Source organism: Schistocerca serialis, chromosome 7 (assembly GCF_023864345.2).
Source record: "Schistocerca serialis cubense isolate TAMUIC-IGC-003099 chromosome 7, iqSchSeri2.2, whole genome shotgun sequence".
Classification (NCBI taxonomy): domain Eukaryota; kingdom Metazoa; phylum Arthropoda; class Insecta; order Orthoptera; family Acrididae; genus Schistocerca; species Schistocerca serialis.
The window spans coordinates 209,796,730-209,813,172 of record NC_064644.1 but is presented as its reverse complement, the minus strand read 5'-3'; the positions used below and the strand labels follow the sequence as shown (position 1 = coordinate 209,813,172).

The window sequence follows — 16,443 nt, the reverse complement described above, 5'->3', positions numbered from 1 at the left end:
CCTTGAAAAACTGAACACAGATCAATCGAGAAAACAGGAAGAAGTTGTTTGGAACTATGAAAAAATAAGCAAAATATTCAAACTGGGTCGTCCATGCCTAAGTTAGGCAATATTAAGGGCAATATGAGCCGAGGAGCGGCGTGGTTCCGTGGTTAGCGTGAACAGCTGCGGAGCGAGAGGTCTTTAGTTCGAATATGCCCTCGGCTGAAAATTTTGCTTTCTTTATTTTCGCAAAGTTATGATCTGTCCGTTCGTTCATTGACGTCTCTGTTCACTGTAATAAGTTTAGTGTCTGTGTTTTGCGACAGCACCGCAAAACCGTGCGATTAGTTGACGAAAGGACGTGTCTCTCCAATGGGAACCGAAAACATTTGATCGCAAGGTCATAGGTGAACCGATTCCTCCACAGGAAAACACGTCTGATATATTCTATACGACACTGGTGACAGCATGTGTGTCACATGACAGGAATATGTTGTCGACCCACCTAACTAGTACACTTGGCGAACGGGTAAAAAGATTCTTCTACCTTGCCCGATTTAGGTTTTCTTGTGGATGTAATAACCACTCCAAAAAAAGTGATGAAAACATAAGGGTTTGTCACATAAACTGAAAATAAAAAGTTAAAATTTTCGGTCGAGGGAAGATGCGAACCAAAGACCTCTAGTTCCGCAGCTGATCACGCTAACCACGGGACCACGGCTCTCCTCGTCTCAGCCTGCCCTTAATATTGCCTATATTACACATGGACGACCCAGTTTGCATATTTTGCTTATTTTTTCATAGTTCCACACAATTTCTTCCTGTTTTCTCGATCGATCTGTGTTCAGTTTTTCAAGGCCTATCCACTGTGCCAACTTATAACTAAATCTGAGGGGGGTGCGATGGGGAGGTTCCCTTGTGAGTATTAGAGGTATCGGTGTGTACAGCAATCTGGACCACCACACTTATTATCAACACACTTGGACACAAGGGGACGCTTCTTGAGCTTCACTAGTGTCAGCTTTATCAAAACACAATAGGCAGAATAAGACGTGTAATGAGAGCAACAGTATCCGTTGGTCCTTCGTATCCGCACGAAGTTTTTCAGGAATAGTTTGCTGTTTAGTAACCTATAAGGTAGAATGAACACGTTGTATAATTTTGCAGCGTGTCTGCAAAGCTTGGCTACACAATCATAGCAGAAGGGGTAGTAGGTATGAGGCGGGTCAGAATCTGATTGCCGACGTGAGTGCTAGGAAGCACTTCGGAGCTCTGCCGACGCGGCACCTCAGTCGTATCAGACTGCGGTGCATTCGCTATCTGCCATCGGGCTTCTGGCTTACGGATATCTGTCAGAGAGATATTAATACGAGCCGTAGTTAACAAACCAGTTCGTTTCAGAACATCTAAACTTTCAAATAACTTTATACAGATTTTAGTTAAAAGTTTTTTTTATGATATCATGAGTTAAGGATTACAATGTCTCAACTTCCGTGCTCGACGGGTTACAAAACAACCATCTGAGAGCCAAGAGACTCAACCGATGACTACTCCTAAGAACTTTAACTTTCGTCACGCTGCAGGCGGGGAAGGCGTACAAAACAAATTAGCGACCCGCGATAAGATATGAGTTTTCTACGCTAACTGGGAGCGGGGGTTGAGGGGGAGGGGGATCAGTAAGCTCAAACGCCATCCCCTCGTCTAGCAAGCGGAAAAAAGAGTACATCATTTTTCCAGCTAGAATGGCTGTAGTTATTTTAGGAGAACTAAAGGAATTTTGAATGTGGTTTCTATTGAACTGCCGCGCGGGATTAGCCGAGCGGTCTTAAGCGTTGCAGTCATGGACCGTGCGTCTGGTCCCGGCGGAGATTCGAGTCCTCCCTCGGACATGGGTGTGTGCGTTTGTCCTTAGGATAAGTTAAGTAGCGTGTAAGTTTAGGGGCTGATGATCTTAGCAGTTGAGTCCCATAAGATGTCACACACATTTGAACATTTTCTATTGAACTCGGAACGGCATGTGCTGCATCCTACGGTGTGACATTAACAAAACTGAGATGAGCCATTCGGGATAGGATTCGCGATCTGATATCTCAGCTCAAATGACATCTGAGAACCCACCTCTTGTCCCGGCGCTACGGTCGCAGGTTCGAATCCTGCCTCGGGCATGGGTGTCTGTGTGTTGTCCTTAGGTTAGTTATGTTTAAGTAGTTCTAAGTTCTAGGGGACTGATGACCTCAGATGTTAAGTCCCATAGTGCTCAGAGCCATTTGAATCTTGTCCCGGCTTGTGTCGAAGTGATTTCTTCCTCATTCCACAGAGGAAAAGTAAATTGTCTCCCAATGGCGTAACTCTGACGGATAACTAGAAGACAGTGTCACGGATTGAACACGACCACAGTCAGCAGGTTTGCAAAGCGGAAATTTTTCGGTTATTTAACAAATACGGTATCTAGCCGGAATGAAAGCTGTGTGGACAAAAGATTTACAGATACGTACATTTATTTTTAAGTAAATTTTCTTTAACTACTCCAGTATTTTGTTTGTTGCCTACCGGAAGTACCTTTTTCGCACGTCCTTCTAATCTTGCATATAGTACATAGCATGAGCCCATTCTACAAAGCAGCCGTTGTTCCAGCTTTCGCTAACAGATTCGATATTCCATATGAAACGATATCATACGCAATTTTAATCTTATTACTCACAAGAAGTTTACTAACAGCTGATAATAATTGTTGTGCCCTATTTGTCCCCGCGAAAACAGTGAGGTGAGACACACTATCACAGGCTTCCTGTCAGATCCTTGAGCTACATAGTGTGTGTGTGTGTGTGTGTGTGTGTGTGTGTGTGTGGTTTGAGGATTCGTGAGTACCACATTATCCCTACAGTGTAAACTATAAGACACATGGATCTGAAGCTTTCGAATGTTGCCGGCCATTTTGCATTGTACATAACAAATTCCACAACAGAAGTATTTCAACTGTTCCTTGGCTCATTGTGTGTTTCAACCATTTCTGTATGTTAATGAGGATTACCTTCCTGGTAAATCCGTGTAGAACATCCAGCTGCTTGTAGAACTTCTTCCCCGTCGGAGACAAGCGGAAGATGAAGTCACTCAGAAGCCATGGCCTGACGACTCTCTTAATCGTAAGCTCGGCAATACTGAAACGAAACACAAAAATACACATAGTAAATCTCTCTCAAGTACAGTGTAGGTTCTTTTTATGCAAACTATTATCGTCATTGGGTACACAGACTATTCTGTTGCATTACTGTTTGGTGTGTAAGACACGCTACAGTGTTGTGACTTAAATCATACCATTCTACATCTACATCTACATCTACATCTACATGGGTATTCTGCAAATCACATTTAAATACATGGCAGAGAGTTCATCGAACAACCTTCAAAATACTCTATTATTCCAATCTTATATAGCGGCGGTGTCTGAGCTGACGTTAGAAATGTTAATAGATCCGAATAGATTCGAGATATAAGAATGAAAAGAGAATAGCCCGTACGTGTGCGTGTAAATAGTACGCGACCAGTGTCACAGAAGGTTTATTAAGAGGACTCATTTTTTTATACGCGTGCTTCATGCCGTAAAACGGGACGAATAGAAACAATGGGGCTAATAGAACCGGAACTTCCAAAAAAGTTCTGTGCTATTGCGTCGAAAGACAAATGGTAATATCACTCAAAGATTAGTATGGTTAGGTTGGTGGTGAAGCAACGTAATAGAGAAATACAAATTTCAACGTCGGCAGCACTATAAATTGATGTTCTGTTCATTCTACGACAAAAATCCGATTTGTTTATTTTGAACCTTACCTGTAAGTACCAATCTAAATTGTGATGTTTTAACGTAATAATATGGAAAGCTAATTCATAACCCCGCTTCATTAAACAAAAGTTCAGTTTTAAAGTATAATTTTATCTAACTTGCGTTTTGGCTCATTGAAAATAGAGGGTTGAGTTCCCTTAATTTGAGGGGTGAACAGAAGCAGTAGCCGTCAGTGTCTGTCCATAAGCACATTAAGAATGGACAACCTTCTGGCATTGTTCTCAACCTAGGGGATTGCACTGACTGAAGTATGTGGGAAAAAATGAGCAGTCATTTAGCTTGTATGCATATAAAATTCGTTATTTGGAAGGCAAAGGTTATGTTTATGTTTTTTCAAACAAGGCCGATTAAACAGGTTCATTTTAAAAGATAATGAATCACATTTTAGTCAAGGAGATGTTTGAAAGCTCTTCCTTACTTCTGGTGATACATCATTTTCGAAGGTAATGCCAGTGACTTAATATATTAACAAACGAACCAGCTTCATCAGTTTAATGTTGCAGTAATGTAATCGGGCAACATGATTGTTATGTAATGTTTTTGTATGCACTGTTCCTCGCCAGGTGTAAGAGAAGGCCTTAAGGCCCTAATCAGTTTAGGCTAAAAAAGCAATAAATAAATACATAGATATAATGTTAAAGAAACACCAATTTTATATCCGCAAAAGGCGTACAACCCCGCAACCCGTCACTATAGACACAAATGTAGCCATAGGAGCTGACAGCAGCTCCGAGAGCTGAAACCTGGGAGAGGGAACGAAAATCGACATGGGAATCAGGAGACGAGATACTGGCAGAAGTAAAGCTGTGAGTACCGGGCGTGAGTCGTGCTTCGGTAGCTCAGATGGTAGAGCACTTGCCCGCGAAAGGCAAAGGTCCCGAGTTCGAGTCTCGGTCGGGCACACACTTTTAATCTGCCAGGAAACTTCGTGTAAGTGTTTGTCAGGTTATGTGTGTAGTTGGTGTTATTTCCAGTGACGACTATTTTAGATGTCGGCATTCTTAGGGTAGTCGGTTTGTTGGTGCGGACGAGGGAGGATATCTTCGTGCGGCGCAGTCGGCTGGGTCAGCTAGCGGTCCCTGCGCACTGTAGGAGCGTGTGTGGAGCTGTCCGATCGCTACGAACTTCGTGGCTCACCGACCCAGGACGTCAACGTTGAGTGGTGTCTTAAGTACCCAAGCCACCTCCGTTCATGTTGTGTCGTTCATTTCGGTGATTCGCTGTTGGGGAGCTTTTCCTGTGAGCAACACCGAGTGGCCGCAGTGGTGATATTGAGCCGCCGTGCGCTGGAATTAAGTATATTTGTCCACTACAATTCAAGTGCACCAGCGGAATTTTCTGCCTTGTGGCCGTTAGTATTCCGGTTGCCTGCCTTGGCCACTAATGTAATTTCAGGCAGTGTCCTTTCCTCACCTGTTGTCGGTGTCCAACACGGTGTGTAAATTTGACAGCTTAATACGTATTTCATTGAGTATAATCACGTCCGTAATAGTTTGGCCTTTGAGTTTTCATATACGATTAGTGGCTAGTAAGTCGTTTGGTCGGTAGGTCTGAGATTGTCTCTTGGTTGGGTTACCGACGGATCAAGTGTAGTTGGGCCCACCACCTGTCTCACCTAAGTAAACATTAATGTTTTGAGGGCAGGCCCAGCCCCCTCCCCCCCCCCCCCTCCCCTTGGAGGCACCTGAGTGCCTTTGTCTATAATATCCTTTTAATGGATGTTTAATGGTCTGTTGGTAATGTGTTATAGCCAAGGCTTACAAAAAAAAATATTGTTTTTTGTGTAAATTAAAGGCCTTCAGGCCATATAAGTAAGTTTGAATTCTGGCAAGTGGATATTTTGCTGAAGGTTGTTGTGCGATCTTTTCATTTAGTGCACTGTCAGCCACTTAAAACTTAGAGGTTTAAGGTATTTTGGATTTTTGGAAAATCAGGCGTGGGCCTGCTGCCGCTTAAAACCTTATTCTTAAATTTAGTTGCGTTGCTTTTCATTTAGTATGCTTTCGGCCACTTAAAACTTAAAGGTTGAAGGTTTTTTTTTATTTTTTGGAATATATATACACTCCTGGAAATTGAAATAAGAACACCGTGAATTCATTGTCCCAGGAAGGGGAAACTTTATTGACACATTCCTGGGGTCAGATACATCACATGATCACACTGACAGAACCACAGGCACATAGACACAGGCAACAGAGCATGCACAATGTCGGCACTAGTACAGTGTATATCCACCTTTCGCAGCAATGCAGGCTGCTATTCTCCCATGGAGACGATCGTAGAGATGCTGGATGTAGTCCTGTGGAACGGCTTGCCATGCCATTTCCACCTGGCGCCTCAGTTGGACCAGCGTTCGTGCTGGACGTGCAGACCGCGTGAGACGACGCTTCATCCAGTCCCAAACATGCTCAATGGGGGACAGATCCGGAGATCTTGCTGGCCAGGGTAGTTGACTTACACCTTCTAGAGCACGTTGGGTGGCACGGGATACATGCGGACGTGCATTGTCCTGTTGGAACAGCAAGTTCCCTTGCCGGTCTAGGAACGGTAGAACGATGGGTTCGATGACGGTTTGGATGTACCGTGCACTATTCAGTGTCCCCTCGACGATCACCAGTGGTGTACGGCCAGTGTAGGAGATCGCTCCCCACACCATGATGCCTGGTGTTGGCCCTGTGTGCCTCGGTCGTATGCAGTCCTGATTGTGGCGCTCACCTGCACGGCGCCAAACACGCATACGACCATCATTGGCACCAAGGCAGAAGCGACTCTCATCGCTGAAGACGACACGTCTCCATTCGTCCCTCCATTCACGCCTGTCGCCACACCACTGGAGGCGGGCTGCACGATGTTGGGGCGTGAGCGGAAGACGGCCTAATGGTGTGCGGGACCGTAGCCCAGCTTCATGGAGACGGTTGCGAATGGTCCTCGCCGATACCCCAGGAGCAACAGTGTCCCTAATTTGCTGGGAAGTGGCGGTGCGGTCCCCTACGGCACTGCGTAGGATCCTACGGTCTTGGCGTGCATCCGTGCGTCGCTGCGGTCCGGTCCCAGGTCGACGAGCACGTGCACCTTCCGCCAACCACTGGCGACAACATCGATGTACTGTGAAGACCTCACGCCCCACGTGTTGACCAATTCGGCGGTACGTCCACCCGGCCTCCCGCATGCCCACTATACGCCCTCGCTCAAAGTCCGTCAACTGCACATACGGTTCACGTCCACGCTGTCGCGGCATGCTACCAGTGTTAAAGACTGCAATGGAGCTCCGTATGCCACGGCAAACTGGCTGACACTGACGGCGGCGGTGCACAAATGCTGCGCAGCTAGCGCCATTCGACGGCCAACACCGCGGTTCTTGGTGTGTCCGCTGTGCCGTGCGTGTGATCATTGCTTGTACAGCCCTCTCGCAGTGTCCGGAGCAAGTATGGTGGGTCTGACACACCGGTGTCAATGTGTTCTTTTTTCCATTTCCAGGAGTGTATATATATTCAGTCACTTGAGATTTATCGTGTTGATTTTTAAGATTTCTTGTTTGGAGACTTTAAGCCATGAAAGAACTGGATTTTGAAACCAGTAGTTGTAAAGATTCGGCTATGTGCCGTTTTGGTTTGAATGTGTTATTAAATTACAATAAATTACAATTTTGAAGTGAAACTGAGCGCCATCTTATTTGGCCCTTTCAACAATCCAATTCACGTGTTCTGCACCGCGGGCTTAGCGAGCGTATCATGCTCTATGAAGGAAATATAACAGTGAGAGAGGGAGAAGAAATATCCGTCAGGTGTCGTCTAATTCGTTCTTCGTTGCAGTGGGCGTCTGCTTTTAAATACGGGTGCATTATCAACTATCTTCTTTCCTTACCGTGATCACTCTGACTACGCATGTGAACGGAAAGTTGGCGCACTGATGACTAATTAGTGCTCTGAAAACAGTAGGATGGTTACAGTGATCAGCCAGAGGATTATGACCACCGACCTACTACCGATATAAACCCATCCAGGCCAAAGCACCGCCTCCATGGCATGGAATTATAACTAGTCAGACATGCACTGTTCATGTAGTATCATTTAGCTCGCTGACCGTGTGTTAGAGGGGGAAGGCAAGCGACATGAGTTTGACCGAGGGCAGATTGTGCAGGGCAGACTGTGATGGCTTAAAAGCTTGGAACGAGCTTTTCGGAAATTTCACGATTTGTCAGGTGTTTGAGGAGTGCTGTGGTGAGTGTCTTCGATACGTGGGGAAATCAAGGTGAAACCACGTCCAGACGTCGGGGAGTTGGCCGGCCATCCCTCATTACAGATGTCGGACGTCATAGGTTGGGCAGACTGGTAAAACAGGACAGGCCGCGAACTGTGGTGGAGCTTAATTCAGACTTTAATGCCGGGCAGATTATATGTTAGTCTGAACACTACTAACGTTGGGCCTCCTCAGCCGACGACCGATGCATGCGCCAATGCTAACACCACGACCTCGGCAACTACGACAGAAATGGGCACGTGATCATCGGCAAAGGACGTTGCGCAATGCCAGAGCGTGGCATGGTATGATGAACCCCAAAACCTTCTTCATCATGCCGATCAGAGGACGCCAATCCACCGTCTTCCAGGGGAACAACTCCTTGACACCTGTACTGTGGGACGGAGATAAGCTGGAGGCGGCTCCATTATGCTCCGGGGAAGAGTCGTATTGGCTTCCATGGGTCCAGTGGAGCTCATGCAAGGCACCACGACGACCAACGAGTTTCGTACGCTGGTTGAAGACCATCATGTTTCCCGACAGTAGTGACATTTTTCGACAAGGTAATGTGCCGTGTAACAAGGCCAGGAGTGTGACGGAATAGAGTGCTTCAGGGAACACAGTGGCGGGTCAGTTGATGTGGTGGCCCCCCCTCTCGCCAGATATGTACCCGATCGAATAAACTTGGGATGTGACTGAACTTGGCATCAGAACTCATCGCGCCCCTACTCGAAATGTACAGGAATTAGGTGAACTGTGTGTGTGCAGATGTGGTGCCAACTTCCTCCAGCGCCCTAGCACGGCCTCATTGCTTCCATGCCACGACACGTCGCCACTGTTATCCGTGCCAAGATGGACATATGGGCTATTAGATAGATAGTCACAATCATCTGGCTGATCAGTGCATGATTAAACTTTCGCTACTTGATTCAGTGTACACGGAAAACTATTTACTGTGTGGGTACCTCACTTTATAGGACAAATTTTCTGACTGTGCCATGGAGGACTTGCGTTGATAGTGATGTTGGTGTCATGACTTGCCATCAGGCGCCGGTACTGGTAAGTCGACGTAGGGTTGAAACACAAGCATCAGTCAACATGGGTCTGGACAAGGTGAGCAGGGCCATACTCGTAAAACTGTTTTATCAAAGATACAGCAATAGTGCTGCTGCTCTTCATGAGTGTCGACGTGTTAAAGGAATACGGAGAGGTCATCCTTCCGCACCGTTGTTGACGAGCGTGATTCGAATGTTGGAATTAACTGGCGATTTAGGAATATGCTCCTGTGAGGGGTCGACGGCTAATTGCGCCACTTTTTGATGTGAGATCTCCAAGCTCAGCACGACCTGTGTTACGACAGCTGAACATTCCGTGGTCCACCGTTGTTTCCCGCATCAGTAGATCAATCAGTAAGTGAGGTTCAGGCTGTCGTGGATGCAGTTGGTCGTCACACTGAGCAACGTTTGTGACCTGGGACGTAAACAGGTAGGGAATCAACACATGTTTATCTCCCATGTGGAAATTAAAACGTGTTTCTTTCAATTGCTTATTAATTATTTCTCTACCGCATGTCCTTACAAATGTTTCCAGAAGGTTTTACTGTCCTACGATAATTCGTTTTTCATGGGGGCCGTCTGAAGTAGTGATAGTTTGTACCGTGCCCTTATTTGCTGCCGGCCGCAGTGGCCGACCGGTTCTAGGCACTTCAATTTGGAACCGCGCGACCGCTACGGTAGCAAGTTCGAATCTTCCCTCGGGCATGGATGTGTGTAACGTCCTGAGGTTTGTTAGTTCTATGTTCTAGGGGACTGATGACCTCAGATGTTAAGTCCCATAGTGCTCAGAGGCATTTGAACCATTTGAACCTTGTTTGCTGACGCTTTGGTATCACAAACCAGTGGCGCTCCCTCTTTGGCTTTGGCTTTCGCAACAGTAACGTTCTACGTATGGTGCACCACATTTGGGTCCCACTTGGTAACATGGGCAACAACGGCTGCTCACAATAAATTGCTGTTGCCCATTACAATGGAAAGTCCTCCAACCTAAGACGCTATCATTTATGCAGCTCATATTCGTGTTTTTATTCTATCGCTAGGCCACGAGCTGGAAAAAGTGATAGAGATGTTTATCATCGCCCCTTCAAGTTGCTGAAATGTAGCTCACTGAAGGATCTAGATTTTCCTCAGTCGTTTCAGATGTCCGTCGGCCGACAAAGATGGCCTGGATACTCGGACAGTTGGCAGCAAGTACTTATTTCCTTAGGAATACAGTAGTTCTTCTTTTGTTCAGTGCCCCACGCGTAGAGGATTGAACAACAGTACTTCATGCTTCTCCAAACACTCATTTTGGCAGGTTATGTGGTTTTATTTCTCTGAAAATTCAGTCATCCTTTCTGCATCAGGGTTGACCATTTCATCATGATAATCATGATGATGATGATGATGATGATGATGATGAGATGAGGCCCCATACTCCTTGACAGGGCGTAGGGGACGATGTGGGGGACTCTCACACCGTACTAGTCAAGGTCCTAGCGGCGGTGGTTTGCCATTGCCTTCCTCCGACCGTAATTTCATATCGTATCAAAATTCATATTTCATATCGTATCAGAATTTAATATATTTGAACATTCCTTAAAAATATATTAATTTTTACAAACAATACTTTGTGTACTCTGTAATTTAAGTAACTTACTTGTACACCGCTGCTACATAATCAGAATCGATGTTGTGCTGTGCGTCGATTGAGGTCCCCATAGCAGTTTCTATTAAAAAAAAGAAGGAAGGATACGGCTGTTAGTAGGATAGCGTAATAGAAATCACTCTGTACTGAGAGTGAAACGTGTGTGTACGTCACAGCGACATATCAGGACGCAATAGTTACAAGCGAGCAGGAGAAAACGTTAGGCTCAACGGTACAAACACACGTTCCGTACATAAAAACGAGCATGTCACAGCTAGGGACTAGCAGAGTACTACAGTTATGAGATGATGTACTTATTTAGAACTGTGACTAATTTTAGGTGGCAGCCACAGGACACGCGCAATGTAAAATAAAAGGAAAATACCGAAAAAAAGAGTGAGGACACCAAAACTATGTTTGGGTGAAAACACAAAACAATAATTCGTGTACTTGCAAAAAGGCAGATCCATCCTTAAATCATTATTATTATGATAATAACGATCTAAAAGCAAATTCCGTAAAGACGCTGGTGTATCCTAGGTTGAAATCAAGGAAGAGCATCAGGCGCACAACATCAGTATTTACATCAGGCGATGTCGCCCAACAGATCTATTGAGTAATTCAGCAACACAAAGGGTTTGGGAGAACATCAAAGAGGAACATACGACTGAGGAGAGGAGTGTCATGATGAAGGACGTACCTCAGAAAGAGAGGTGCGTGGCTGAAGGGTGTGGTGACCTGCAGGATCCACATATAATGGTCTGCTGAAACCTGCCCGATCATTTTACCACAGAAAATCTGCATGCAGAGAATGATAAGGCCATCAACGTAGAGATATTCTGGAACTTATGGTCCATCTAATAGAAAATGAACAGTGACTGGCAGCATTTTACTATTATATTATTTCTCAAATCAACATCCCTTTTTCTCAACACATACTAATCGTTCACGGATGTGTGAGGTCTCGTTAAAAAGGTTTTTTTAAGCCGACTTGTGGCGTTAAATGATGATTTTGCGCTAAAACTTACTATTTGTGGAAAGTTTTAACATAAAAAAGTCTTTTAATTTCTTGAGATCATCAGTCTCGTGACTGGTATGTTGCGGCCCGTCACGAATTCCTCTCGTGTGCCAGCCTCTTCATCTCAGAGTAGAACTTGCAACCTACGTCCTCAATTATTTGCTGCGTGTGTTCCAGTCTCTGTTTTCCTTACTTTTTTACCCTCTACTGCTCCCTCTAGTACACTGGAAGTCATTTGTGATGTCCTATCATCTGTCCCTTCTTCTTGTCAGTGTTTTCCATATATTCCTTTCCTCGCCTGTCCTCCGGAGAACCTCCTCATTCCTTACCTTATCAAAAAAATAGCTCAGAGCACTATGGGACTTAACTTCTGAGGTCATCAGTCCCCTAGAACTTAGAACTACTTAAACCTAACCAACCTAAGGACATCACACACATCCATGCCCGAGGCAGGATTCGAACCTGCGACCGTAGTAGTCGCGCGGTTCCGGACTGAAGCGCCTAGAACCGCACGGCCACCACGGCCGGCCCCTTACCTTACCAGTTCGCCTGATTTTCAACATTCTTCTGTAACACCATTTCTCAAATGCTTCGATTCTCATCTTTTCTGCTGTCTGCGTTTCACTACTGTGCTTCAAACTTACATTCCAAGAAATTTCTTGCTCAAATTTAGGTCTAAGTTTGTTAGTAGTAGATTCTTCTTGGCCAGAAATGCCCTTTTTGCCGCTGCTTGTGTGCTTTTGATGTCCTCCTCGTTCCGACCGTCATTGGTTATTTTGCTGCCTAGGTAGCAAATTCCTTAACCTCATCTATTTCTTGACCACCAATCCCGATGTTATGTTTCTTGCTGTTTTTATTTCTGCTGCTTCTCATTAATTTCGTGTTTCTTCGATGTACTCTCGGTCTGTACTCATTAGACTGTTCCATTCAACAGATTCTGTAATTCTTTTTCTCTTTCACTGAGGATAGCAATGATATCAGCGAACGTTCTTACTGATAACCTTTCACCTTGGATTTCGGTTCCATTCTTGAAACTGCTTTTATTTCCGCCATAGCTTCTTCCATGTACAGATGGAACAGTAGAGGTTAAAGACTACATCCCTGTCTCACATTCTTTTTAATCCGAGCACTTTGACCTTCTTCTCCCACTTTTATTGTTCCGTCTTGGTTCTTGTACATATAGTATATTACCCGTTTTTCGTTATGCCTTACCCCTATTTTTCCCAGAATTTCGAACAGCTTGCACCATTTTAAATTTCCTAACGTATCTTGGCTTTTCTTCAGTCTTGCTCCCATTATCAACCAAACTTCAGAATTGCCTCTCTGGTGTCTTTACGTTTCTTAAAACCAAATTGATCACTATTTAACACATCCTAAATTTTCCTTTTCATTCATCTGTGTATTTTCTTGTCAGCAACTTGGATGCATAAGCTTCCATGCTGATTGTGGGATAATTCTTGCACTTGTTGACTCTTGCTGTCTTCGGAATTTTGTGGATGATGCTGCTCGGAAAATCTGTCGGCATATCGCCAGTCTCATACATTCTACACACCAACGTAAATAGTAATTTTGTTGCCATTTCCCCTAATTAATTTAGAAATTCAAATGGAATGTGACCGGCCGCGGTGGACGAGCGGTTCTAGGCGCTTCAGTCCGGAACCGCGCGACTGCTACGGTCGTAGGTTCGAATCCTGCCTCCGGCATGGATGTGTGTGATGTCCTTAGGTTAGTTAGGTTTAAGTAGTTGTAAGTTCTAGTGGACTGATGACCTCAGATGTAAAGTCCCATAGTGCTCAGAGCCATTTGAACCATTTGATGGAATGTTATTTATCCCTTCTGTTTAATTTGATCTTCAGTCTTCCAATGTTCTTTTAATTTCTGCTTCTAATACTGGATTCTCTTTCTCTTCTATACCGACTCCTGTTTTTCAAGTCATCGGACGTCTTCCCCCCCGCGCCCCATAGAGGCCGCTCTTAACTATCACAGGCAAATGGACATCATGTACAAAAGGTAGCGGAAGGCGTACCAATCTTCGGCACTGCGTTTCTCGAACACAGATCTATCAACTCTGTCAATGAAATCACACCCATCAACAATCAAAAGGTTCCAATGGCTCTGAGCACTATGGGACTTAACTTCTGAGGTCATCAGTCCCCTAGAACTTAGAACTACTTAAACCTAACTAACCTAAGGACAGCACACAACACCCAGCCATCACGAGGCAGAGAAAACCCCTGACCCCGCCGGGAATCGAACCCGGGAACCCGGGCGTGGGAAGCGAGAACGCTACCGCACGACCACGAGATGCGGGCAGGCCATCATGTACGCTCTGCCTCATACCTATATTTTAGGAAACTAACTGATTAACCAAGAGCAAGGGACTCCTTTTTCATATGATCTTATTACAGATATCGTTTTATTTGCTTTGAAGTACATATTAACTGTACAATTTGAATACAATACTGGGATAGATAATAATTGTGATCACTGCGGTAGTCCATTATATCTGCCGTCGTGCAAGTTGACTTTTCTAAACAAATATACTTTCGCAAACGAGAAACAAAATTGTCATTGTCGCCAACTGTTATAGCAGCGACTACGCTTATTCGAAATAATGTCATTATTTACTACTATCCAAGTGTGAAAGTTTCGCACAGGTGCCCTGTTTACAATTAATCCTCAGCTGATTGACATCGGGAAAACTATTGTAATACAGCTGTTAAACTTAACACCATCTGATCGAAACATGCCTTGTCAATTGACAAGTAGAAACTTTCCTATTAAGATTGCTTTTGCGATCGCTATAAACAGTTGCAGGGACAAACCTTCAAAGAGAAGGAATCTGTTTACCAAATCCATTCATTAGTTACGGGCAACTATATGTAGCTTTCCAAGGGAAACTAAATCAACTAACGTTTTTTTATCTCTTAAAGAAAATGAAAAACGAAAGCCACATTCTTATCACGAATACCGTTTAAACAGAGGGACTGTAATGCTCTGTAAAGAGTTTTGTTCAAAATTATATTCATGAAAACGTGAACACAAAAATGTATCACAAATTCATGATTATTATTTCACATCGTTCGGTTCATTTTTAAAGATGTTTCCTCTTCATTCCTACAACTACCCTTATCCCAGCGACTACATTTATTCCAAATACTGCCATTACTTAAAATTATAAAAGTGCGAAAATTTCGCACAGACCCATGGTTGTTATTATTTCGTATTAACTAAGTCCAGGACACATAAAATAAAATATAAATAGAAGTTAGGGGTCGCTAACAAACCGCTGGTTCCCTCATAATTAGTAAGAATCTTTAAAATCGGAGGAAGACATGCCAATCGTATCGTACTTAGTAAAGTACTATGCTTTATAACAAATTTTACTGTTGATGATGGCCTCATCTCTCACCGCATTAGGAACACAGAAGCAACGACACTGAAATGAAAGGTAAAAAAAAGATTATTGGAAATAAAGACAGAATTCTGCTGAAGTTCACTAAAAAGAGGAAAGGAGTAACAGTTCGGTATTAATGGGTCCAAGGAATCCCCAGCCATTACGGTGGGTTTCTCTGTCAAAAATTCAGCAGGCTGTCGTCTTTTGGTGGGATGGACTTGCTTACAAGCTGCATCCCATAGAATGAATGCTAAACTGTTATTACACTGCAATAAAATCTTCACGAATTTCTTGAAGCATAAGATCACTTTGTGAGATCTGTGTTACGGGAAGGCGAAGTGAGATGATATTATCCAATTTTCTTTATGTCCCAAGTACCTTAAAACCAATTCTCACCACATATTATGTCGAGAGCACAGCGTGTGATGTAGGGGTAAATGTCGAACGACTGCCCGTCAGCTTTCGACTTGAGTAAGTTTACCAAAACCTCAGCTTTCTCTGCGAATACTTCTACGAAATTGTCCAGGATGCTGAAGTGGAAGGCGGGCGTTATCATCTTGCGGTGAGAATGCCACTTCTTCCCTGAAAAGTTTACAAGTAGCATGAGAGATTATTGCAGGCAGTTGAAGCGTATTGGCAGCATGTATCGAAGGAGTCTCACCTGTGCTAGTGAGAAGGCCGTCCCCCAACCACGGGTGAAGGAAACTGTAGCTGTCTGCTTTAGTTATCAGTTCGCTGCTCGTCATTATTTTCTGAAATATAGGGCAAAGAGAGCATTACGACAATGTTTTGAGTTATGGATTCAAGTGAAGAAAATTTGCTGAATGCTTTTTGTGAACAAATACGTAGATTAAAACAGAGAGTTCTAAACCAAATGGCAATAGACTTATCTTAACATACTACTTAGATATTAGTATGACCCAGTAATGTTTATATAATTCTCTGTTACTGTATGGAACTGGACTAGTTTTTAAACTACCTACTTCTGGCATTCAAGGAGAAAATGTAGTTTTCAGGGATAAAATACAGGAAGCGAAAGTTTATTTGCAACTCCAGCAGAAATCAAATTGCAGTTACAAGAGTCGCAGGACATGAAATAGAGGACGCAGTTGAAAGGCAGAGAGCCAATGTCGTGGTGTATCCGCTTCGTGAGGCTCTTGCTGGCTGCTGACTTCGCTGAAATTTATTCCTCACTTTGTCGACGATGGAGCGTTTCGTCTTTAGTATTATTTGATGAAGCTCATCAAATGTATTGTATTGACGTGCCACGATTTACACTGCTTT

General features: G+C 44.1%; 1 protein-coding gene across 1 annotated transcript in view; it reads right to left on the bottom strand.

Moving 5' to 3' along the window:
* Nucleotides 1-16,443, bottom strand: part of LOC126412979 (cytochrome P450 4C1-like) — a 61,563-nt gene that overhangs the window by 21,091 nt on the left and 24,029 nt on the right. The window contains exons 3-6 of the mRNA XM_050082870.1: nucleotides 15,821-15,911; nucleotides 15,556-15,741; nucleotides 10,757-10,826; nucleotides 3,014-3,140 (exon numbers count right to left, since the gene is read on the bottom strand). Coding sequence (XP_049938827.1) covers nucleotides 3,014-3,140; nucleotides 10,757-10,826; nucleotides 15,556-15,741; nucleotides 15,821-15,911 — 474 coding nt within the window. The remainder of the gene's footprint in view (nucleotides 1-3,013; nucleotides 3,141-10,756; nucleotides 10,827-15,555; nucleotides 15,742-15,820; nucleotides 15,912-16,443) is intronic.